Genomic DNA, 26,069 nt, shown 5'->3' with positions numbered 1-26,069 from the left:
GCGTCAGGTTTGCACAGCGAGCACTATTGAGCAGTTCACCGTTTACCAGCCCTACAGGATCTCTTGTGGGGTTTTTTGTTTGTTTGATTGATTGATTGGTCAATTGATTGACTGATGATTGATTTGGGGGTTTTGGTTTGTTTGTTTTTGTTTTGTGAGACAGGATTTCTTTATGTAGTCCTGGCTGTCCTGGAACCCACTCTGTAGACCAGGATGGCCTCAAACTCAGAGACCCACCTGCCTCTGCCTCCCAATTGCTGGGATTAAAAGCGAGCGCCACCACCCTGATATGACACATGATCTTTTAAAACAAAAATCAGATTCCGCCCCCTCAAAAAAGTAGTTCCCATGAAATTGTGTTTTGACCTCTTATTAATAGTTGGATGGGAAAAACATGAACTCTGTTATGGGTTTAGATGTGTTGAAAGAGTCTCCTTAAAGTGTTTAATGAAGTGCATCTTTATAGATTTCAAGAAAGGAATCTACTTGCAAACTGCTTCCTGGGGCGACTATGGCATCCACCTCCCCAGACCGTCTGTAGAGAATTGGTCTTTTCGACTTTGTAGAGAGAAGTAGTGAGGCCAAGAGTCTCAGTGTATGCATCAGCCTGCTGTGGTAATTATCACTCAGGGTCACTCTGGCTTACCCCACCCACCCCAGCCCAGCCCCTCCACGTATACCTACTGAACTCCTGCACATGTTTTTACAATAGTCTCATGTATCGTGTTATCCCACCAGAAAGAGACAAGGCCCGTCATAAACCATCTCCCCCTTCAGCCAGAGAAAAACCACAAGTCAGGTGATCTCAGACAGACAAAAATTCTATGTTGTTCCTCTGGGCCTTTATAAAGAAATGACTAATGACTCACAATGCTTCCTTTTATTCTTCATGGATGACCTTATTTCTGCAGGGTTTTACCTGAGTCATGGTATGTTCTTGGCTCAAAGAGCCTCCGAGCCCTGTGCACATTGTCTCTTCAGAAGGCTGAGTAACCTCCCTATCAAGGCTGGACCTGGGCATGATGTTAGTCTCCAAGACTAACCCATCTCCTTTACTCGCTCTCTTCAAGGGTTAGCAGTCAACCCCATAGTTAGTTTTCTAATGCACTTCCCTAGAATAGATATTGAAGGCGATACCTAGAAAAGCACAGATTTTTACTAACTCAGGTCCACTATTGTTGACCAGGTCTAGGAGCAGAACCAGACCATTTAAGGAAAACAGCTGAGTTTCAACTTCCCCGAACTTAAAGTTGGACATGACAACCAGAATGGGAAAGCAGAGGTAACATTTTAACTCGTGCAAACAGAATCCAGTGGGTTGGCTGTAAGTATTACAGGAGATGGTGACTAGCTAGTGACCCTGTGAGTTCTAATTCGGGTTACTTGAGAGATGAGGATGCCATGGAGATAAGTGTATAGAGAGTGTCAGAAAGTAATTGATATGGTTCTGGGCAGCACCCTCCATATCACCATAGCAAGACGTGCAGACCCAAGAGTCAGACCATTGGTTGAGCCTTGCTAGATCCACCTGGTGCTAGCTGTGTGGCTCTAGTGAGCCACTTAACCAGTCTGTGATTCATCACTGGAAATGGGGCCAATAACGCCTCGTGGAGCCCTTGCGATGCTCAAGGAAACCCATGGAAAGTCCTGAAGCCCCTCTGGTGAGTGTACAGACAGATCATCGTGACAAGCACTGATTCCATACTCTAATCATTCTAATCATTCAGGTGGCCAGCTCACCACAGTGACCCACCTTGTTTTAGTTTTTCTAGTTGTTAATTTTATAATCAAAAAGATCAAGTAAGTATTTACATATCTTTTAAGTTCAGTCTTTTTTTTTTAACCTTCAAAGCTTCAGGCTTTGGCCCGATGAAAACAAGAGAAGCCTGTATTGACGAGTGATTCAGAATCACAAAACCCATCGCTGTTTTACTCAGCAGACCCGTTACGTTCCTTTGTGGCTTTCGGTTGGAAGACACCGTCGACTTGCTTTCACCTCCACTGTGCGTGTTTAGGTTATGCCTTTGGCCACAGGCCTGGCCTTTCCAAGACTTGTTCCCCTTTTTCTTTTCAACTCCAATTGAAGTAGAATTTCAAGTGTAACCAATAGGCTGTAAGCATCTACTAAATGCTAGGCACTTCGCTTATTATGCTGAATCTTCCCAATGACCCAAAAGGCACATGATACAATCTTACTGTTGCATGAGAGTCAGAGTTTTTGTTGTTGTTTCTTTGTATTTTATTTCTTTATTTATTATCTTTATTTTTAAAAGATTTATTTATTTATTATATATAAGTACACTGTAGCTGTCTTCAGACACACCAGAAGAGGGCATCGGATCTCATTACAGATGGTTGTGAGCCACTCTGTGGTTGCTGGAATTTGAACTCAGGACCTCTGGAAGAGCAGTCAGTGCTCTTAACCACTGAGCCATTTGTATTTTATTTCTTTAAGACCTAGACCTTGTCTTTCACAGCCTAGGATTCCATAAATCCTGTTCTTGAAGCTCATCTAGAACTTGTGGCTTGGCTTGTGAAGACAGCCACTACATAAAATGCCCCCACTGGGAAAGAAAAAGCAGGTTCTTTTGCTCACAGCCATCTGCTTTTTCTCCCTCATGTGTGGCGCCCTAGTCATGAGTACCCAGGAGCAGCAGGTGTCTCTGGCGACCAGCAGGTTCTACAGAGAGGTGTGCTGGAAGCTGATGGTCCTGAGAGAATTGATGTTGGCCAGGCAGGAGGTCATCCGTCTAAGCTTGTGAGCTCAGGAAAGTGTCTCTACCTGTTTGTCCACGCACTTTGCAAATTTCCAGGGCACTGAACTCATTAGAGAGACTGTATTTGACTCAGAACATCTTAGGCTGCCTCTCCAGACACGTCGAGATTGCAGAGTGGCTCAAATGCAGAGGCAAAAAAAGCATTATGGCTCTCGGGTAAATGCAAGTCAGGGGAGATAATTACATATTAATAGAGATGTTTCTTGAAAGAGAAAGCTGTTTTCCCAAGCTCTGTGGGTAATGACCCGGATGCTGCAAACTACCTTCAGCAAGAAAGGAAGCATATGGGACAGTTAGGTGTGTGACTGACACGTGTAACATCATAATAAATTCTGACAGCTGGATGCATCCTGTGTGCTCAGTTCTCACACACACACACACACACTACACGTGTAATTCTTACATTGCTCTTGCCTGGTAGAAAATGATTTTGTCGTTAGCTGGGAAGAGAAATTGAGACATACCGACCTTTGAGTCTTCTCAGGGTCACTTGGGCAGTGGTTGACAAAGCTGGTGTTTGAAACTTGCCCTGGGTAACCAGAATGAGTGTCAGACATTGCTGTTTACAGCTCACACTCGATGTAGCACACAGTTTACACCACTTCCCTTTCCTGCTGGCTTCTTCTTCTTCCTGGGCCCTGGAGAAAGAGCTTGCTAGGCCTCTGACATGTTCCTCACAGCCAGTAGCTGCGTACTGACTCGTTGCACAGCTGGCCGTCCATCTTATCTCTCTTAGCATCTGTCTGTGAGAATCATTGTTTCCACCCATACTATCTTACGTTCCCGTTATCTGCCAAATGGGTTTATTTTCTCAGGTCTTTAAAAGAAGAAAATAGGATGAGCGAGGTGGCCCAGTTTTAAAATGACTGTTTCACGATGAGTGCGAGCACTGGAGTTTGGAGTCAAGGTCATCCCAACGTTTTTCTGCTGCCTCGAGTTCTAAGTCTGAAAGGGCAACGTGGTGGTTTGTTAGACTACAGCAGATCCTAAGGGGTAACTCACAAAGCTCTTGTAATTCACAAGAGAGTAACTGAGTTGGGGGTTGGGATGGCGGCAGTAATGGAGGACCAGCCCTCCTGGGAACCAGCAGATCTGAACAGCTCACCAAATCTCTCTGCGCCCGTTTGCTCATTTGGTGTGGGCAGAAATAATGCCAGGCGGCCCTGCAGGGAGTTGTAAGGAGATATGGTAGGAAATCTGGATATGATGGCTCATGCCTGCCAACCCAGTGTTTGGGAAGGCTGAAGTAGGAGGATCATTACAAGTTCAAACCGGCGTTGGTTGCCTAGTTAGATCCGGGTATAGAGAGGAAGACTACCAAAACAATCAATCAAAAGGAGTACCCGGGAGAGCCCTTTAAAGCGTGGAGGAGCGTATGCTTGAGGGGTTCTCATGGTCTCGGGGCTCTTCCTGTTGCTGTCCTCGATAGTTCGGTGGAAATCTCTGCCCTCTAATGACACGCTTTTAGTTTTCTAAAGGTTTTGATAAAGTAGAATTACTTGCCTGAGCTTAGAAGCAATGACGTAGCGGAGTTGAGAAACTGTCCCCTCTGTCGACTTAAGAATGCCAAGACATAGTCCAAGTGAACTGAGAAGTTCCGAGCTCAAAGCATGCCCTGTGCACACACAGGCTTGAGCACATGGGTCCAAGCAGGACATCCATACACATGCCTGTAGACACACACACACACACACACACACACACACACACACACAGAGAGAGAGAGAGAGAGAGAGAGAGAGAGAGAGAGAGATGCGGTTGTGGAAGACATGGGGCCAATGCCTGGTTAGTTCTCCTGCTTCCAGACTTGAGAACCTGGACTCATGGCCTTTTAAAAATGAGCTGGGAAATGTATTTAACCAGAACTGTGGCTAAGTTGCAGAACTGGTTGAGGGGATGAAACATGAGAAGTACTTAGCAGCTTCTCAAGCTGAAGCAAGTGTGGGAGACCGGAGGGGAGGATTGTTGTCTTTGGATGCGGGAGGAAGTGCTCAGCTCTGGCAGGCAGGGCTGCTCATTGTTTTGGTAGAATGCCCATTATCAGACGTCTGTTTGGCAAGCTCAGTGGTGAGGTGTTTAGCCTTTCCAGTTACCGCAACAAGGAAGTACTGTGGGCAGTTAGTGAGCAAGAGGCCAGTGCGCATGGCAGCTCCCTACACTGGAGAACCATCTACCTCTGAAAATGTACGGTGCTGAGATTGAAAAACGGATCTGAGGCTGCAAATCTCTGAACACCATGCCACAACCTCAGTTCCTCAGACCTAAGTAGGCGTGTTGTGCAGTAAGTGGGATCCCAATAGTCCTAAGACACGCCTGGTTGTAGAAACGGAGTTACTGATGGCAAACCTTGGTGGTTCCCACTCATGACCAAGTCACTCCTACAGACTGGCACCAGCAGCTGTTGTTCTCAACAAAAAGGGAAACTTCCTAGCTGTATTTCCCTACCTGCCCCAAGGGCTTCTTAGCACCCTCTGCCCTGTTCCCCTCTGTGTTCTATAGGCTGTCCTGTGAGCTTTTAATGTCCCACTGGTTTGGAGTAGCAAAGACTCACTTTATTCAGAAGCCAGAGACATAGGATTGAATTCGGAAGCCTTCTCTGCTATCCTGGAATTCCTTCATAAAGGTAATTAAAGTTTGAGGCTGCTCCTCCTCCCTCAGGGTCTACTGAACTGTTCTGAAACACAGCCTCCTGGCTTACATAAAGGAGGTCTCCCAGTAGGTAATCGAAGCGACAAGCAGAGGTGACCTCAGATCAAAGAAGGGTTATTCGACCATCCTCTCTGTTAGTAAATATTTTCTGCACACCAGACTTTATCTTTCCCTTCTTGGGAGCTTTTCTCTCCTTATGTCTTGATTATAAAATCGCATGGAGTTCGGCCTGGCACGCTGCTGTAAAGGTGTTTTAGAATCAAAGTACCAAGGTTTCAGAAGTACACGCATCTCTCTCCAAAAACAAATGTGAGAAAAAGGTGCCTATACAGATGCAAAAGTATGTTGTTATAGTGCTAAGATCTGTGTTTCCCAATTCCCCCATCTGTAGGTCATCTGCCCCAAACCTCCTAAAACTAATCGCTGGGCCAAAGTGTCCACAATCAAGCATGTCATTTCAAAACTATTATACATAAAATCTAAAGAGCATTGTTGCTATCGCCATAATTAAGAGGAAATATTTATTTAAAAAAAGTATTCACTTATTTAGTTTATGTGTGTGAGTACACTGTCACTCTCTCAGACACACCAGAAGAGGGCATTGGATCCCATTACAGATGGTTATGAGCCACCATGTGGTTGCTGGGAATTGAACTCAGGACCTCTGGAAGAGCAGTCAGTGTTCTTAACCACTGAGCCATCTCTCCAGCCCAAGAGAAAAATATTTTTATTCAGTCTGCCTGCTCATGAACCAGTCCATTGTTTTGGATACATGACTCTATCTCTCTATATATACATATATATGTGTGTGTGTGTATATGTATGTATATGTATACATGTGTATGTATATATTATACATATATCTGTATGCGTATATGTGTGTATATATATGTACATGTATATGTATACATAAGTATATGTATATATTTGCATCCCAATAGCCAGTCATTTTTATCTTATAATTTATTACCTCAAGCTCAATGTCAGTGGTTCTTCACTTGAGTTTTATTTGAACCGAATTTTAGAAGACTGGTACCCTTAGTCATAAGCCCAACTAACAAAACCAAGATCACTGGGGAGAAAGCACTTTGTCATTAGAATTTTTCTAAAGCTCCCCCTGTGATTCCGGCGGACAGACACGGTGGTGACTGAGCCTAAGAAAGTCTATTATGACGACGAGTAGAAGCAAAACCCATGGGGAAGTTTGTAATGTTGCTGCTGCACATCTCTCCTTAGGTGTTCCGGCATGGAGACCGAGGTCCCATCGAGACCTTTCCTAATGACCCCATTAAGGAATCCTCGTGGCCACAAGGATTTGGCCAACTCACCAAGGTTAGTTTGATCTATTTTGCTGTTACTTTGTATTTTTCAAAGCCAGGTTCATATCACACAGGCTGACCTTGAACTCCCTAAGTAACCAAGAATGACCTTGAATCTCCTCAACCTCCTTCCTCCATCTCCCAAGAGCAGGGATTTCAGGAGTGAGTCATAGCTCTGCTTAAATTTTTGAGTGAAGGAGAAATGCATACAGAATTTTCCACTTTGATGTATTTATCCTGCTGACTGTATATAATGTGAGTGGTTTCCATGGAGATTGTCTAGAGACATGTTTAAAATAGCGACATTTTATTTAATTGGCATAGGGCGTGGTCTGGACATTAGGATATTTGGAGCGTCCTTTCCTGGTTGTCTCATTTTAATGCTCAGCCAAAGCCAAGAGTCACGGCCCTAACCAACCGTCAGGTTTTATAGAGATTAAAACTCAGAGAAGCCATGGGAAGCCAGTATCTACCTCTTTGGAAGGCCAGAGCCCTTCCCACCATAGGCTAGCCATCTTTCTCTCTAATGAGAAGACATCACAAAGATCCATGTAGTATTTTCTTAGAGCAAGGCTTCTGTTTCCTTGTTAGGTTTTTCCAGTGAGACCAAAAGATTCTTTTGAGGATCATGAGGTCCAGATTCAACCCTAGAAGTCCCTTAAGTAGCAATCTGATTCCAAAAGTGAGCTGTAAGTTAGAAGACAGGTGGACCCAAAGCCCCTGCTTCTTCAGCTACTCAGGGCGTTGTATATTGTTTCTGTCCAATTATCCTCGTCTTTAGTGATGCTTCCAAATGATAAGCAAATGAGCAAATCTGTCAAGCAGTAGCTTTGGGGTGACCACAACCTCCCTGGTTTGTGAATCTCTGGTGAGGCCCTGAATTAACGACAAGCCTAAATGCAATGGTTCTCAAAGCGTGGCATATTGTTCCCTAAGCCTGAATCATTTTGGGGGTCCCAGCTACATCCAAGATACAGGAAACCAGAATTTTAGGGGAGGTGCTGAGGAATCTAAGTTTAAAGGGTGCTCTGGATAATTTTATTTTCATGCCAATCCTCAAGGACCACTGAGCTGAGGCTAATCTCAGTGATTCACTCTGGTGGATCTCTGGGAGAAGTGGTTAAAGATAGATTTCTGGGGCTGAGGGATGGTTCAGTGGTTAAAACCACTTGCTGCTTTGGAAGATGTTCAGATCTAATCAGTGACACCCACACGATGGCTCACAGCCATCTTTAACTCCAGGGGATCTGATCTGATGATCTCTGTGGGTTCCGGGCACACATGTGCTGCACTGATACATGTGCAGGCAAAGCACTCATACACATAAGATAATAAAAATAAATATTAAAAAAAAAGATTTCTGAGCCCCACTCCCAAAGTTTCCAACTCAATACATCAAGAGTAGAACCCAAGAATTTGCTTTCCAACACTCTCCCAAGTGATACCAATCCTGCAGACCCAGAAGCCATGCTTTGAGTGGCTTTGTTTTTTTAATGAACCAACAATAAATGAGACAGTGATTGTAATAAATCAGTCTATTTACTATAAGGTTGAAAGGGACCTTAAGATTCAGCAAGCTCAACTTCATGAGATGGCCGGATTTCATTCACAAAAATCCCTACAGCGTGATCTTCCAATCACTTTGAATGTTCTGCCTACGTGGATCTCTCTACCACACCTGAGATAAAGTATTTACCTAGATAGATCACCAACTATCAACCGAGAGCATGCTATACACAAGCCTCTACATTGTGTGCTAACAAAGAAGAATGAGTATTCTCAGAGAGTCCTGGCCACAGTAATTGTTCTCTCTTGCCTTAGTTTATGTAAGTGGAACTCTGACATGCACCATGCCCATGTTGTATGTAACGAGAAGAGACACATTTCTATGCTAATGTACACTTTTCCTAACCTTCATTTTTATTTTCTTTCCCCATAGTGGGGCATGGGACAGCACTACGAACTCGGAAGTTATATAAGGAGAAGATACGGGAGATTCTTGAACAACTCCTATAAACATGACCAGGCAAGTAGGGGAACCACAACTTCGAACCTTGACTCTTGAACAAAACTAAAGTAATTCTTCACGCATATGAAGAATTCCCACCTTTGCCTATTTTCTAGAGAATGTATACAAGTCAGTGGTCTTGTTTATAATTGTACTTCTTTTTGTGGAATTATTTTCCCTAAAAGTTTGTGAATCTTAGTTCAAGTTTTTATGGGTCCCTGTGTAGAGACTTTGGCTTAGTGTCGCGGGCCAACTCCTGGCCTACAGATTGCTTCGTCCCATTGTATTTTCCTAGTGCTATCCATCCCATGACACACATGATTATGATGTTCCTACAGTGCTTGCTGGTGTCTCATGCCACGTCCCAGCTCTTCCCCGGACACCCTGTCAACCCCACGGGAAGAGAGCCTCGAGTTTTCTCTAATTTTCCGTCTGCTCTGATTTCTCCGCTCTAGGTTTATATCCGAAGCACAGATGTTGACAGGACTCTGATGAGTGCTATGACAAACCTCGCAGCCCTGTTTCCCCCTGAGGGGATCAGCATCTGGAATCCCAGACTGCTCTGGCAGCCCATCCCAGTGCACACCGTGTCTCTCTCTGAGGATCGGGTCAGTATCCTGGGTAATCCAGGCGGAGACCATCAGACTACTGGGGACTTTCAGATTTAGCAGTCTGGATACATAGACAAACAAGGCTAGGAGCTGAGCTTTCCCTTGGGTTTATCTTGCCTTATTGCCATTCCAACTTTTGGTAATTTCCCTCTCTCCATCTACACACACACACACACACACACACACACACACACACACACACACACACACCAGGGTTCTACCTTTAATCCTCAAGATTTTAGAGCCCAACATAGCTTTCCTATGTCCCCCAAATACCCCAAGATCTTTTAAAAGTTTACATTCTGGAGCAAAGGAGATATTCAAAGAGGTAAAACAACAAACTTTGTCTAGTGGCCATTGCTAGTGAATAAAATGAATCATGGATTTCTTCCACTCAAAAGCATCTTCTTCCTGTGAAACAGTCGCTCTCAGGCTTAGCTGCCTTCAAGAACCATCTTGAGAGTTTTCAGATGCCCAGTGACAGGGGCACTCCTCATGACAAGACAGTCTCTGAGGGTGAGGTCCCTACATAAGCAGCTTTTAAACTATTATATGTGTATGAGTGTTTCACCTCATGTGTATACACCATGTGTGTGACTGGTCCCTTGGAAGCCAGAAGAGAGAGTTGGAGCTCCTGGAACTGGAACAACAGATTGTTGTGAACTGCCGTGTGGATGCTGGGTATAGAACTTGGTCCATTCTTTATGCCCAGCATCAGTATTTTAAAGATCTCCCTAAATGATTTTATGGGCAGCCAAGTTTGAGATACAGCATCCTATGCCAAGTTGCTTAAAAAGAACTATTTGAGAGAAACTCAAATATTACCCACACTGGGTGAGGTTTGACCAAGAAATCTAACCGTTTCAAAGGAACTGGTATTTAGAAACACTGAATAAATAAGTCTAACCTTGCATTGTAGATCGTAAGGGAAGACAAATGAACCAGTTTGGAGCAAAGAATTATTCCTTAATTATAGGCTTGACCATTTCATGTCTTTATAACTGAGCAGTACAGACTGATAACTTATTTAAATATAGAGGTTCATTCGGGTCACACTTTTGAAGGCTTGAGGCTCAAAGCATGAGACCCACATCTGTTCAGAACCAGGTGAGGGCCTCTTGCTGAGCTGTGACTTGGCAGAGAATGTCATGTGGTGAGGCTTTTATAATAAATCCCCCTCCTACCCATAAAGAGCCATTAATCCTTTCCTGAGGGCAGAGCCCTCGTGACCCAGTCATTTCTCACAGTTCAACCTCTCAATGTAACCTCACAGGAGACCAAGCTTCCAACACATGACTTCTCTAGAAAACATCCAAATCACAATAGCATCTCAGACTGTTTATTAGCATTGACCGGAAGTTTTTTCCCGGGACTTCTGGGATGTACTAGTCTCCTCTCTGCCATGAGTACTCCTAGGGATTTGACTTAATGGCTATATGAATGCTACAGTTGTTTATAGAATTTTTCAAAATGCTTGGTAGAAGCCGGGCCTCCCCTGTAAACCCGACTCAAAGATGATGTGTATAACCATATTCCTGATATTTTCAGAAAAAGAAAACTAGAATAATGTATTTATATCCATATCTTCGGAGAATCATCACGGGAACATTACATTACCAGTGTTCTAAAAATGTGAACAATACCAAAAAAAATTATGTTTATTTACAGCAGTCTTTTCTACAGAAATAAAGCCTGAAATGCAATATCAAACCATAGCCAATGTGAATCAAAGGAGCAAGTCAGCCTGTAATCCAGACAGCTGGCAGCCAAAGTACACAGACACAGTAAAGAGCTGAGGCTATTGGAAGGTGAGGAAAGAAACAGGGAGTGAGGGAGATGGAGAGAAAAACAGGAAAAGTATCTATCTACAGGTTACAGCTCTTTCATGAAGGCAAGCGGGATTCTCTGATCAATGAAAAAGTCTAACAGAATGGATGAGAAGGCTAGGTTATTCTTCCAGCTGTGCTGAAGGATTCATATCCTCCGATCAAGTTTCGTGCCTAGATCAGAAATGAAGTCAGCATGTATCAACCACGTGACACAATACAGGACGATGGGCGATGATCTCAACACAAGCTGTCTGTGCTGAAGGAGTTCAGAGAAGGGGCACGGGGCAGGGATTCAGGTCCTCACAGAGGGTGAGACTGAACTAGACCCCGGAGGTAGGAGAGGATGTGACCGCATGCACTCCTCAGAACTGCCTGGGTGCGATGTGCGGTGTATTGAGCCACTGTCCTGACAGTGCCTAGAAGGGAAAGATGTGGGAGCCTCAGAGGATAATTGGTGACGTCATTCAGGGATGGCGACATGAACGTCTGAGGTTACATGGTCATAAAAAGGGAGGAAACAAAAGTAAAACCAGGTGGCACACCTGGAGAGAGGAGAGGACAGACGGGATGCAACTTAAAGCTTCCTGAGCGTCGACTGATCCAACATCCTTATCCTAGTTGTAGACAACGCAGCGCAGAGCGTGACAGAGGGGAGTGTAGTTCACTTGAGATTAATATCTTATCAGAAATAGACAGTAAAGGAGAACGACAATAAAGCGCTTTCAGATTGTGATAAATCCCTTGGAAGAAGGAAGTAAGTTGCTGGAGTGGCTAAGGCAGAATGGATTGGGCTTCAGCCCCAAGCAAGAAGACCTCGGTGTTTCTGGACAGGAGAGTGCGAGAAGTTAGGCTGTGGGGAAACAGGGTAGAGAACTAGCTGTCATTTGCCAGTCACCTCACAAGGACCTTTAGACGCCACAGCAAGTGTGGATCTGACAGCAAGTAAAAAGAAAAGTCTGCGGAAGTGAAGACCCACATGATTTGGTGTTTGGGGTTCCTTTACGGAGGACCGTGGCTTCTGTGGGGACAAGGGACTGGGAAGTCAGTGGAATGGACCGCACAGACAGGAAGCATGGACAGTGACTGAAACACAGAGCCTGTGTCCAGACTGCGGATGGACGGTGGAGATGAAGGAAGGGTCTGTTTTCGATCTAGTTTGAAAGTAGACCAATTCTCCTGACCGCCTACAGTGCTGGTTTATAAACTTTATCATGGGCAGGAAATAGAGAAATTAGCAAAAGGAAATGATTGAAGATGAGGGTGGCCTCGGCTTTATACACACTGGGTTTCAGAACTTCAGTGATTGAAGAGTGGCCTTCCGGTAGCGCTCTTCAGCGAGGGCTACAGAAACAGAGTGAATGAAACTTAGAGCCATGAAGCCAGCTCACGGATCACAGTTAAAGCTCAGAGCGATGGTGAAACTTACACTAATCTTACCATGATCATTTTGTCCTCCTAATAGATTTCTTAATTATGTTTTCCACACATTGAACGCTTACTTTTATTTTGACAGTGCAGGTTTCCTAGAACGAAGTCAAAATGAATGGTTGACTCCTTTAAAATTCTACTCCAAACCTCTAATTTACTTAGCCTTACTCCTGGGGGGAGAGAAGGCGCACACAGATGTGCATTTAGCACAAAATAACAGTCATCCACACGGAAAATGAGCAACTGTGGATACTTACCAGCAGCAAGCTCACGAAAGGAAAATAAATAAATCGCTTTCTGCATCGGAGGACACGCCCTATTATCTGGGGACCTGGAGACCATTTTCCTCATTGCCTCTAATTTTAGAATTTCTGTTCAAAGGAGACATGGATCTTTGAAGGTTGCTTTAGACCTAATGAGGCTTAAAAGGTTAGCACTGAGTCTCAGGCCGGTGCTTCTCTGACTAATCAAGGTCTTTTGTTTTGTTTTGTTTTGTTTTGTTTTGTTTTGTTTTGTTTTGTTTTGTCTTCTCCACAGTTGCTATACCTGCCTTTCAGGGACTGTCCTCGCTTTCAAGAACTCAAGAGTGAGACTTTAAAATCTGAGGAGTTCCTGAAGAGGCTTCAACCATATAAAGTGAGTGTCATCTAGCGTCTACCGGGGTATGAAGGTCAAGACAAAGAATGAAATTTCTTCAAAGAAGTGTGGGGTGACTGTGCCTATAGGTGGCCCATAATGATGTTAGGTTAGGACATTTAATTAGGAAAACCATCCTACCTGACTTTTTTTTTCCCTGTGTGGAGGTCACCAGCCAGTACAGAGGCCAGTCCCTTCCACGCTCTGCCCATGTCCCTGACAGGTATCTAGTGCATGAGAGCAAATTCGAGTGTTGAGTCCCTCGCTCTGAGGAGGCTAAGGGACCAAGGCCCTCCTCTTCCTCTACATGACTAGTATGTCCTTCCCTTTTATGAAATACTCACTTTTCAAGATGACGCAAGGATAGACATAGTAATTTGGATTTTTAAAAAGTAACCATTTGAATCAGTTACACATCTCCACAGTCCCAGAATTAGAAAGCATCAAAAACACACTAGAACATGGTGGCCTCTCAATGACCCCACACAGGTAACAAGTGGCATTATTTTCTATGGAGTCTTCCAGTTTGCCTGTGCACAAGAATGTGATAAATAAAATATCTGGAAAATATTTTACATTTGTAGGTAAAGTATTCCTCAAGTTTTTGCAGATGGGCAGTGTCTTAATTTATTGGTGATTCAGAACTTATTTTTGATTTACTTCCTGGAAGTGGGGCTCTCTTGGAATCATTACTTTTATAAGCACTTTGTGGTTCGTCATTCTCTTATATATTAAAATCTCCTTATGGAGGGAAACCGGCTCTAGAATTTAAATTCTATTCCTTGTTCTGATTAACAAGACCATGGTTTATTAGAACTTAATGAGCTGTCTCAATATCTAAAGTCACCTGTCATCCCTGTTATTGGTTTGTTTGGTTTTATCTTTCTCCTCCTCCTCCTCTTCCTCCTCCTCCTCTTCCTCCTCTTCCTCCTCTTCCTCCTCCTCTTCCTCCTCCTCCTCCTCTTCCTCCTCTTCCTCCTCTTCCTCCTCCTCCTCTTCCTCCTCTTCCTCCTCTTCCTCCTCTTCCTCCTCTTCCTCCTCTTCCTCCTCCTCCTCCTCCTCCTCTTCCTCCTCTTCCTCCTCTTCCTCCTCTTCCTCCTCTTCCTCCTCTTCCTCCTCCTCCTCCTCTTCCTCCTCCTCCTCTTCTTCCTCCTCCTCCTCCTCCTCCTCCTCCTCCTCTTCTTCCTCCTCCTCCTCCTCCTCCTCCTCTTCTTCCTCCTCCTCCTCCTCCTCCTCCTCCTCCTCCTCCTCCTCCTCCTCCTCCTCCTCCTCCTCCTTCTTCTTCTTCTTCTTCTTCTTCTTCTTCTTGAAACAGGATCTTTCTGCAGCACGACTGTCTTGAAATTCATACATAGACCAGGCTGGCCTCAGACTCACAGATCTGCCTTCCTCTGTCGTCCTATGCCTGCCCCTGCCCCTGCCCCTGCCCCTGCCCCTGCCCCTGCCCCTGCCCCTGCCCCTGCCCCTGCCCCTGCCCCTGCCCCTGCCCCTGCCCCTGCCCCTGCCTCTGCCTCTCCAAGCCCGCTCCTCAATCTTCTGAATTTTCATGTGTGTACTTTTAGCTTCTTTTTTTAACTGTAGAATCAGCCAGTATACACTAAAGGGGAAAAGGGATGCTAAGAGAAATATGGACTGTGAAAGAGAATTACTCTTTACTGAATATCCACGTACCCCTAGTTTCAAAAAAATTAAACTTTTTAGTGGTTTTAATCGAGATAATACTGAATTTATGTTAAATGGGGGAGGATTTATAAGCAATTGATGTGGAACTTTTTTGAAAAAATATGGTATCTTTGTACTTACCCTAAAGATCATTTTAGTCTCTTGCCATGTATTTTTGCATGTAAATTTTTCAAATATACTGAAAGAGACTTTTTAGTTTCACGTGTATGATTGCTTTGCCTACATAGATGAATGTTTACCACATGCATGCTTGCTGCCGACAGAGGTCAGAGAGGGATCTGTTCCCTTGGAACTGGAGTTATTGATGCTTGTAACCTACCATGTAGATGTTGGGGATGGAACATGGATCCTCTGCAAGAGCAACAAGTATTCTTAATCACTGAGCCGTCTCTCCAGTCCATCTTGATATCTGTAAATAGCAGTGGGTTATCTCTAGTTTTCCAGTATCTACCTCTCTGGTTGTTTCTTTTACCTGCTTGTAATGGCCAGAACTTACAGCACAATGTTACACACATGTTGTATTAGGCATCATTTGTCATATTCTTAATTTAGATATTTTCTACCATTTCTACTTAACCAAAGTTAAGTGCACTAACTTTGAGTCAAAATATAGCAGTTCTTTTTTTTTTTTTATTAAGTTGAGGATGTATCCAGTCCCTCAGCATACAGGTAACACATCTATAATCTCAGCTTGTAGGAGGCAGAGGCAGGAAGAAAATCCGTAGGTTTCAGTCTAGCCTGGACTACCCAGAGAATTCTAGGCAAGCCAGGGTAAACCTAATGACCCTGTGTCAAAACTAAAACTAAACAAAATTTATCTATCTTCTCTGACGTCATGAGTGTTTTAATCAATTAATTTCTCAGTCTTTTGAAAATTTTTTCAATGAAATCATCATCACCTTTGGATCAATGACTATATTAACTATACTTCAGAGATTTACTAGAACCGAACTATCTCTACTTTTCTCAAATCAAGCCTTTCTCCTTTCATGTGGAATTGAAATATTTGCTAATGTTTTGTACTTTGCGTTGATATTTCCAAGTGACACTGAACTCATTTTATTATCTGAGCAGTCTCTGTTAGCATTGGTATCAGGACTAACACATTGAACACTTGGAAAGTTTTCTCTCTCTCTCTCTTTTTAATGGTCCTGAGCAGTTAAAATAGCATTAGAATAATTTGCTCTTGAGAAGCTTGACAGTTCCTCTGAGAAATCATGCCCTCTGGAGTTTTGTGTTTGAGGCCAGAAGAATAGGAACCATTTTTCATATCTAGGGGGTAGGTGTGTGTGTGTGCACGCATGCACAAGCATATGTGTTCTGCTATGCCTGGGGGGGGTCCTGCATGTATGTATGTATGTAGGGCATGAGTGTGTGTGTATGTGCGTGCTGCATGAGTATGTGTGTGCATGCAGAAGTGTATGTGTTCTTCTATGCCTATGCCTATGCCTATGCCTATGTGTGTGCCTGTGTGTGTGTCTATGCACGCTGCCTGAGTGTGTGTGTGTTCTTCTATGCCCATGTGTGTACACTATAAGTAGAACTCAGAGTCATGCTCAAGTGTGAGTCCTCGGGACCCTCCACTTTGTGTTTTTGAGACAGGGTCTCTCCCCGGAAACTGGGGCTCACCTTTGCCTAGACAGGGCTGGTTAGAAGAACCCAGGGACCCTCAGTCTGCTCCCCCTCAGTGCTGTGATGACAAGCTCATGCCACCAAGTGTGGCTTTTTACACAGGTGCTAGAATTCAAGCTTCCTCTCCAGCCACCGCAATGGGATATACTTTAACAATTATTTCTGTTTATTTGATGGAAGTCTGTTGAGGTTCATATTGATAAGGGATAGCCTCTTGGAAATTTTATCCATTAACTGCCTTCCGAAAGGCTTCCTAGAAATAGCCACCAACCTCACAGTCCAACATGAGTCACGTGATGACAACGTAGAACCTTCTGGGGAGCGAAATGCTTGCACTCCATCCAGAGCTCAGTTTTGTCAGCAGAGACTTCCGGGTGCCTTGCCCATCCTTTCCTTTCTTTCTCAGGGACATCCCTTTGCATGTGTTAATACTTCACCCACTCCTGAGAGTCCCAGGCAGAGTCCTTCCATCAGCCGCCAGCCCAAACCAGGAACACGTGGCCATGACCCAGCCTGTGCCTGCAGCTCTGACGCTCTATGAGAAATTCGCTCCCGTCAGATTCCTCAGCCACAATTATCTGTCTTTGTTGCAGAGCTTCATAGACACCTTGCCATCGCTGTCGGGATTCGAGGACCAGGATCTTTTTGAAATCTGGAGTAGGCTTTACGACCCTTTATATTGCGAGGTAAGAGAACTTATCAGAGATTCATTTGCAATCGGGTTTTGTGATTTGAAACTTATACTGAGTCTGGCAAGTTCATTTCTTTCTCTGTCTATAAAATGTGGGCTGCTTGGATGGCCTCTGATATCGCAGCCTAGCTCGAGATTTCCTCATATAAGCTGGAAAAAACGTACTTCTCTTTTCCCATTCCTTATGTGTTTGCCCTCTAAAAAACTGCAATCAAAATGGCTTTTCTTCAAAACGTTTCCAGCCATTTACTTTGCAGTCACACTGGAGTGCCAGGTTCTTGTCGTTGGTTTTAATGGGAAAAATGATATTTCATATCTATATAAAATGCTGTGACACACACACACACACACACACACACACACACACACACGGGGGGGGGGGGGATTTGCCAGCTTTCTAGACATTAAAATAATCCAGACAACTGTAAGGCAGGCTGTCGGGCGTGGCTTTGGAGGAAAGAACTCCCCTGTGTGGTGAATTGAAGTCACCTTCCTAGCTGGATAAAGCACAGTTTTCTGCCATGGGACACTTCTCATCCACCAGGCTCCATCTTCTGGCCAAACGGAGTAATTTTTTTTTTTTTTTTTTTTTTTTTTTTTGGTCTTTTTTTTCGGAGCTGGGGACCGAACCCAGGGCCTTGCGCTTCCTAGGTAAGCGCTCTACCACTGAGCTAAATCCCCAGCCCCAGTAATTTTTATTCCTGTATCTTGGAGTCAAGTTCTGACCACTGCATACCTCATGCCCACTTCTGACATGAGTCTATGGGGCGGGAGTGACCTTCCTACATCTGTCTCGATGGGAGATGACACAGTTTGCCCATCTCCGTGACAGTCAGGTGACCCAACCATGCATCCTCCCATTGTTTCTCTTCAGCATTTTTCCCCTTAGGCTCCTCATGTTATTCCTGGCGGCTGCTGCTTCCTCTCCTCCTCTTCCTCCTCCTCCCTCTCTTCCCCTTCCTCTTTCCTTTTTCTTTTCCTTCTTCTTTACTACAGTTTTCTGTTGGTTCACTTGCTTGTCCTGGAGATAAAGTCCAGGGTGCTACCTGCAAGCTCTACGGCTGAGCCACACCCCAGCCACTTCAAATGATTTGTGATGAGGCCATGTTACCTGGGGTCATTGTCACATCCCCTGCCTCTTCCTTCTGCGTCTCTTTACTTCACTCTGGTCTCCTCAGAACCTCTTCTCTTCCCTGTTCTCTCCACTCTCTCTTTCTCTCTTCTTCTTCTTCTTCTTCCTCTTCTTCCTCATTCCCGTTCTCCAACTTTTGCAACTGAAAGAACCCTGACAACCCTTCCTAGCAGATAATAAACATCTGCACAAGGTGTGTGTTGCTTGCAGATCCATCACACAATTAGCAAACATTTACGAGTACTCACCGTGCATGGGGTGCAGATGCTCCCCCACCAACTAGAAGCTTGTAGCGTACTTGTGAAAATCCCAGAAACGTGAGGACTTTGATAACTGGCCTCATAAGCCAGTCCTTGTGAATTTTAGGATTCAGTATCTGACTTTATATGCTTCTTAGCCTTTGTCTTAGAGACAGACCCCAGAGGAAGGCAGCCTTCTGCCTTTCTCCCTCTGACTCACACCTAGCCAGCTTCCTTATACAACCCCACCTGCTAGGGTGATGCTGCCCACAGTGGGCTGGTCCCTCTTGCATCAACTCCCTATTCAGAAAATGCCCCATAGACCTACCTAAGGCCAATCCAATGTGAAGGGGGCAATTCCTCGGTTGAGGCTGCCTGGCCTTCTTGTCCTACTTGCAGGATGAAGGGTGGAGTGGAAATCAACAAAGGAAGTCATAACTCACAACTGTGTGTACACGTTTTCCTCTGTTCCCTGTTCTGCAGAGTGTTCACAATTTCACCTTGCCCACCTGGGCCACAGAGGACGCCATGACTAAGTTGAAGGAGTTGTCAGAATTATCTCTGTTATCTCTTTATGGAATTCACAAGCAGAAAGAGAAATCTAGACTCCAGGGGGGTGAGTATTTAAAAAAAAAACAAGAAAAGCATGTTGGGTTTGGGGTGGACAGTCTGGGTCTGAGCTCTAGACCCGTCACCCACCCACTGATTGGCTTTACACGGGACATTTTATCATCTTGCAATTTCCATTCTGCAAAGTGGATATAAGGACAGTATGCAGGAGACACTGACTGCTAAAATGAATGTATGTTTAAGAGACTTAGAACAAACAGCACCAGGTACCTAACACTGTCCGTCAACACTAGGTTGGCATTGCCCACTCTGGTTGTAATTTTTTACTTCAGGAAATGGTCTTTTCCATTTCTTCCAGAAGAAATAATTGAGGACTTAAGTCTGGGTTCCGGGAGAGTGGATTGTGTCTGCTGGCTGATAGGTTGGAGCACAAGGGTGAAGTTTGGCAAGAGCTGGATGTGTTTTGCAAACAGTTGACGAGTATTGCAACTGACGAGTTCATATGACTTCTTCCGCTGGCATTGAAAGACATTGACCAGTGACCCCACTTCACAGTTGTTGTCTTTGACACATTCCCATCATGAAGGCCAAGCCAGTAAGAAGGGTGCTGGGCCCTTAAAACCAGGATAGGAGAGTAGAAGAAGGAAGCCAGGATGGGTGGATTTGGGGGCCTGTGAGGATGTTGATATAAGCGGCCAACACAAATTAGGGAGAGTCAACTTCAGACGTGGTTAACGTAGTCATTAACATTGAGGGTAAGCAAGAGAAGGTCCAGCTGTGTTAACTGTTGGCACAGTGGAGAAGATCTCTCGGGCTGACGTGTTTCTAAATGTTTTGAGGACGGTAGTGTAATTATATCAGGATTTTGGCCACTAATAGGTGTTCATGACTCTCGATTAATCAAGACAAGACCCTTAGAGAACACACAGAGGCAAAGTGCTCTGGGAACCAGACCAGACTGGGAGGATACGCACCCAGGAACTGGATAGCTAGATAAAGCCCTCGAATCAACCAGAAGAGGAGGCAACTGCAGCTAGAAAACAAGCATTGTCTGTCAGCTGTCGCCAGGAGAGCAGCATAGGAGGCATAAATCAGGAGGGTGGGGAGCAAACCTGAATAAAGTAGGTTGGGTCTGATAGCTTAGGACCACGGTCATCAAGGATCTAAGGGTGTTACTTAGCTGCTGTGGCAGAAGTCCCCATCGCATGGCACAGAGGCAGACCTACAGGAAGTGTTCAACTCTTTTGTCCACACTGATGGCCAAAGCAGCAAGAGAGGCAGTGCATCACACCAGAAAGGAGCCTTAGATGGAACCTGCTGTGCTGGGAGGTTTAACCCTCGTTAGTAGGGTACAGACCGGGAGGAGAAACAGGGAAGAAGTTCATCTCATGCACTTCCCAGCAAGGGATGCAGAAGACCTCACTGGCCACACATGCAACAGGTTTCATTTCTGGTCCAGCAGACACCAGCAGTATGTTTCAGTCCCAAGCCCCATCAGAAAGTGAAGGTAGGCTCCTACACTCAGACCCCCAACTACATCAGTGATGGTTCAATAGGCTGAAGCATCACTAACCCCCAGCAGTGGTTAGGAGTCCCTCAGACCCCACCCAGGACCTGTAGAATGGAAATCTACATTCTAATTAAATGCCAAGGTGCTTTCCATCAGGCAGAAGTCTATCACTGGTTACACAGACTTTACATGAATAGAAGTGGGGTTCGGGGGTTGGGGATTTAGCTCAGTGGTAGAGCACTTGCCTAGCAAATGCAAGGCCCTGGGTTCAGTCCCCAGCTCCGAAAAAAAGAAAAAAGAAAAAAAAAGAAGTGGGGTCCATCCTAGCTTTTTTTTTTTTTCTTTTTTCTTTTGGAGCTGGGGACCGAACCCAGGGCCTTGCGGTTGCTAGGCAAGTGCTCTACCACTGAGCCAAATCCCCAACCCCTCTTCCTAGCTTTTTATTCTTTCCCACCTCATTCCCCCCTTGACTCATAGAGGATGGCACAAGGAGGGGGGTCCACTTCCTCTCTGAGGGTATTCATTCTCCATTTGAAGAGAGGATTAGATTCTGTACAGAATAGACCTTCTCCAAGATGTCTGGTCTTGGATTATAAAGACTGGCGTTCATGTGTGCACGCCTGAGCTGTTTTCGGGGGCAAATTCATTGCCTTTGATTAGCTAGAAAACTTGTTTCCTGCAGGGGTTTTCTGTTGTTTTTGTTGTCGTTGTTATTGTTGGGAGGTTGGATCTCACTGTGCATTTCTAGATAGCCTTGAAGTCTATGTAGACCAGGCTGGCCTTGAACTCACAGAGATCTGCCTGCCTCTGCTTCCCAAGTGCTGGGATTAAAGGCATGAGCCACCATGTCTAGTTTCTTGCAGTTTTTTTTTAACAAAACATTCTCTCAGCCTCAGTCTGTTGTTACAATCCTGTTGAGAGAGAGAGAGAGAGAGAGAGAGAGAGAGAGAGAGAGAGAGAGAGAGAGACTTGTCAATTGCATGGCGATTGAATGGTAAAGCAGCTGGCACTTTTGTTTTGTACTTGGTTTTGTGGATGACAGTGTTTAGTAAGATGTACCCATACATACCCCAACCCCCAAGTGTAGTTCAGAAACATTCGTCTATTCTCGCCATAGACAAGGGACTGGCAAATAAATGCCCATGAGCTGAATTCAGCCCTGTGTCTGGTTCTGTAAAGAAGTTCCTGTTACCCTCTATTCACCCAGCTTTTAGTAAAGGCTGTCTACACTGTCACTCTGTCCCTGCATTTACCCCACTGCTCCTTCCTGGTGCTTTCCCTCTTCTACTCCTACCTGGCAAGTTCTGGCTTTCTGTTCCAGGGTTATTTCAGAGCTTTGTACGGCTTAAGCCTCTCGATAAGTGCCGTGCTGGGGTGAATTTATTCAAACAGTTGTGCCAATCCCCGAGGCACCACACTCATTCCTTCCTGAAAACCTGCCCTGCTGTGCCGGTCGCCTGACCTTTATGGCGTCCTTGTACAAACCGAACATCATCATCCTTTCTGGTGGGCAAAGATGGAGCCCAGGCCTTTCTGCCTAGCCCTTCGGAGAGACAGGAAGTCAGTGTTCCTCCAAGTGGAGAAGACACACTGGAGTCAGAAGTCACAAAAGGATTGGTGGCCGATGTTCCAGCAATGGCTACAAAGGGGCTTCTAATAAGGTTTTATTGAAACAGCCGTAGTCATGTTCCGTTTTGCCTATAGCTATGTCCCTGGTACCACTGTAAAATAGAGCAGTGCCAACAGACCTATACCTCATAAACTCTAAAGTATTTACCATCTGGCCTTGTATGGAAAAGTCTGCTAATCTTTGCTGTGTGTAGATCAGGAGACTAAGAAGTAGAGTTTATGTCTCTTAACCAGTGATGTTCTGTCGGATTTATTGCTTCAATAAAGAATGGACACAAGAAACCTGGAAGTGAGCCTCATGCTACACTGGCTTCAAAGCCCAGCATTTCCGATTACAGACTATGTAATGTTGGACCGAGTCTCATTCCCACACACACACACATCAGTATATTAGAATTCCACAGCCTAAGGGCACTTACGGTACTCAGAAGAAGAGAAGAACTGCCCCCCAACTAAAGGGGGTACCATTTTCATTACTGGGGCTATAGCCTCCTATAAAGACTGCTGTTGACAGAGGGCCAACCGCTCCTTAAAAGTAGTTTTCATGATTCTCAGAAACCTAGCAACTGAGATTAGGCTCGATGGAGCTTGAAGAACAGTATGAAGTCTCCTGAGTATGGGGCAGCCTTCCCTGGGTCAGAGACATGGACCTGTTCAAGACCAGTTTCTTCCACTCACAGCCAGGAAATCCCAGCATCCACAAAGAGAAGGGATCACCAGTCGCCTTTGCTAAGTTACCAGCCCACATGCCTAAGTGTAACTATTTCATGAGCCTTTTAAGGGGCAGGGACTGTGTCTGGCTCACTTAGCATCCATCGTCCCTGGCCTGTCATAACTGTTAGGTGTGAATTTCTGAAAGTCCTACAGACTGTGGGATTACCGTCAGAACCTTCGGTGTTGCTTGTTACCAAAAATAGACTTCACCAAGACCCACTCCTGAGCCAGAGCACACACACCAACAGGGCTTCAAGGACTCTCTCTCTCTCTCTCTCTCTCTCTCTCTCTCTCTCTCTCTCTCCTCTGTCTCTGTCTCTGTCTCTGTCTCCCTCTCAGTCTCCCTCTCCATATCCCTTTCCTCCCCCACCCAACACACACACCCTGGCTACATTTAAGAAATGGTCCACAGGAGACAGTCCATGATCTATATGTGTGGAGAGTTCTTTTCTCCCATGGCCTCCCGCAGGTCTGACCACCAGAGAGTAGAAGCCAAGGGTGAAGAGTCAAGTGCCTGCCATGCCACCATTTCATGATCCTCTTTGAAAAGGATCATTGGCTAACAACAGACTGTCTATAGTCCGAAAAGCATGGAAACTTTGGAGAGTATCAGCCTCCTAACTAGGGCTTTGATGAAAGCTAGGATAGGAGGGAACTTGGGGGCCCGCCCACCCAGCTCTCCTGTCCAAACCGTGTAAGGCATGTATACCTCTGAGTTTCGGCTTCCACAAGACCTAAATCACACTGCTTGCCATGGGTCAGATTAGGAGCCAAGATTAAGTCTTTGCCTAGTCTGTTGACCCGCAACAGATAGAACTGTCGACTGTGCTTAGACAAGAAGCCCACACAGCACTGTATAAGCCTATGCTTGGATCAGCCCTGTTGTTGGTTTTGTCTCCCCTAAGGCGTCCTGGTCAATGAAATTCTCAAGAACATGAAGCTTGCAACTCAACCACAGAAGGCCAGGAAGCTGATCATGTATTCTGCAGTAAGTACCTCTGTGCGCACTGAGCAGACACGCGTGTTCAAGTGTATCTTGGTTGTCGCCACCACAAAGCCTCTAGAATTAAATACATTAGTCTGCCCTTGAGGAAGTTCCATTGTGATACTAACACCAACAGTAAGACAGTCATACACACCAGAATACACAACATGACATCCATTAAAAGCAAGTGCTTTTGCATTTCCAGAGAGGTAGCCAGCCATCCTTCTGCTGCAGGGCATGGGAAAGAGATGCATCAGGCATTCTGAATCTGACAGACCTGAATCATTGAGAGAGAGGGGATAGGATAGTAAAGCACTTCTTCACTGGTACGTAAGGCTTGTGAAAAGAAAGGCCAGAGCACTGAACCACTAGGAATGGTTTTGTGGAGACTCTGGTATCGAATTAAAAAATAACAAATCACTGGTCTACGTGATATGGAACTTTGAAGCTACGTGCAACTGTTTAAACCTATATCGATTATAATTACATAGAAGAAAGCGTCAGGCTGAATGTGGTAATTCCGGCTTGTAATCCCAGTGTTTGCCTGGAAGGCTGAGATTGGAAGATTACTGAGCCCAAGGCAGGTCTGGACCCCACAGACAGTGGTTTTTAACCTGTGGGTTGAGACCCCTTTGGGGATGAATGACCTTTTCACAGGGGTTGCATATCAAACATCCTGCATATCAGATATTTATATTATAATTCATAACAGTAGCAAAATTACGGTTATGAAATAGTAACGAAATAAGTGTGTTATTGTGGGGGCAAAACAATATGAGGAACTGTATTAAAGGGTTGTACCATTAGGAACGTTGAGAATCACTGACAGAAAGAGTTCCAAGCTGGTCTGGACTGTATACTGAAACACTGTTTAAAACAGAAACACACATACACACACACACACACACACACACACACACACACACACACACACACACACAGAGTGGGGGGAGGGAGGAGGAAGGGAAAAGAAAAGAAGAAGAGAAAGCTAAAAGCCCTCAATTGCACTGTCCACATTTACAGAGCTCACACAGCTACACAGCCAGCGTCTCTTGGGCTGGACAGCACAGACACAGAGCCTTCTAGCATCACTGTTTTGTTAGACAGCCCTCAAACAATGCAGACCATTTGAGTTAGAAGGCTTTTAAGGGCCGTCTTGTCCTACATGCCGCAGATTGTGGTAATGTGTGAAAAGCCACAGAAAGGTGTTCACTGGGGAAGACATCCGGGCAGGTAAAACAGGGGCAGCACTCAGGGGTGCATCCTCCTGTGGTGACTGGAAGCTGAGAGGGGAACTCTTGGTATAGAGGATTGTACACGCTGAGGGGTAAATGGGGTAGCACCAAACTAGGGTGGTAACAGGAGAGAACATGGTTAGATGGGTTTTGTGGAAAGCTATGATTTGGCTGGAGAACCCGGGGAAGTCATTACCATCCAGAACTCTGAATGGGAACGACTAGAGAAATAGCCCACACAGGAAGATAAGAGGAGCGCTTCTGAGAGAGAGGTGGGCCTGACATTAGACAGTGCTGCCAGCTATGTAAAGCTTCTAAATGGCGGTTCCAGTCCTAACTACCAAGTCTACCAAGTCTTAGCCATGTGCTCTCTTTTCTCACTAGGTTGGTTCTAACTTCTTTTGAATGTGTGCACTGCCGTACAGCTTAGGCACTCAGATGTATGCATGTATGCAATAAGTGTGTGTGTGTGTGTGTGTGTGTGTGTGTGTGTGTGTGTGTGTGTGTGTGTCCCCTTCCACGATTCTGGGGTTGAACACAGGGATATGTGCACTGTACCAGCTGAGGTATATCCCCAGCCCCAGACAGTTCGAATGCTCTCCCACTTTATAGAAATGGAAGAAGGTACAGGTTACCTTAGATTGCACAGCTCATCCATGTCAAAAGACTAAACTCCACTCTGAGGTAAATAACCATTGCATTCGTCATTTACTTTTCTAAATCTTCCACTCCCTGCTTCCTTACATCGTTAACCTCCCTAAACATCCTTGGTCTCGAATACTCTTCTCCAAC

At 45.0% G+C, this 26,069-nt stretch overlaps 1 protein-coding gene across 4 annotated transcripts in view; it reads left to right on the top strand.

Moving 5' to 3' along the window:
• The window catches only part of Acp3 (acid phosphatase 3), a 48,662-nt gene that overhangs the window by 2,663 nt on the left and 19,930 nt on the right, over positions 1 to 26,069 (top strand). For 2 of the 4 annotated variants that reach the window (NM_001134901.2, NM_020072.3), the window contains 7 exon segments: positions 6,663 to 6,758; positions 8,685 to 8,771; positions 9,209 to 9,361; positions 13,159 to 13,257; positions 17,166 to 17,258; positions 19,118 to 19,250; positions 23,963 to 24,045. In NM_001134901.2, the coding sequence (NP_001128373.1) occupies positions 6,663 to 6,758; positions 8,685 to 8,771; positions 9,209 to 9,361; positions 13,159 to 13,257; positions 17,166 to 17,258; positions 19,118 to 19,250; positions 23,963 to 24,045 (744 nt within the window). 4 annotated transcript variants of the gene reach the window in all.

This window comes from Rattus norvegicus, chromosome 8, assembly GCF_036323735.1.
Source record: "Rattus norvegicus strain BN/NHsdMcwi chromosome 8, GRCr8, whole genome shotgun sequence".
In the NCBI taxonomy this organism is placed as follows: Eukaryota; Metazoa; Chordata; class Mammalia; order Rodentia; family Muridae; genus Rattus; species Rattus norvegicus.
This window is presented reverse-complemented; position numbering and strand designations above follow the sequence as displayed.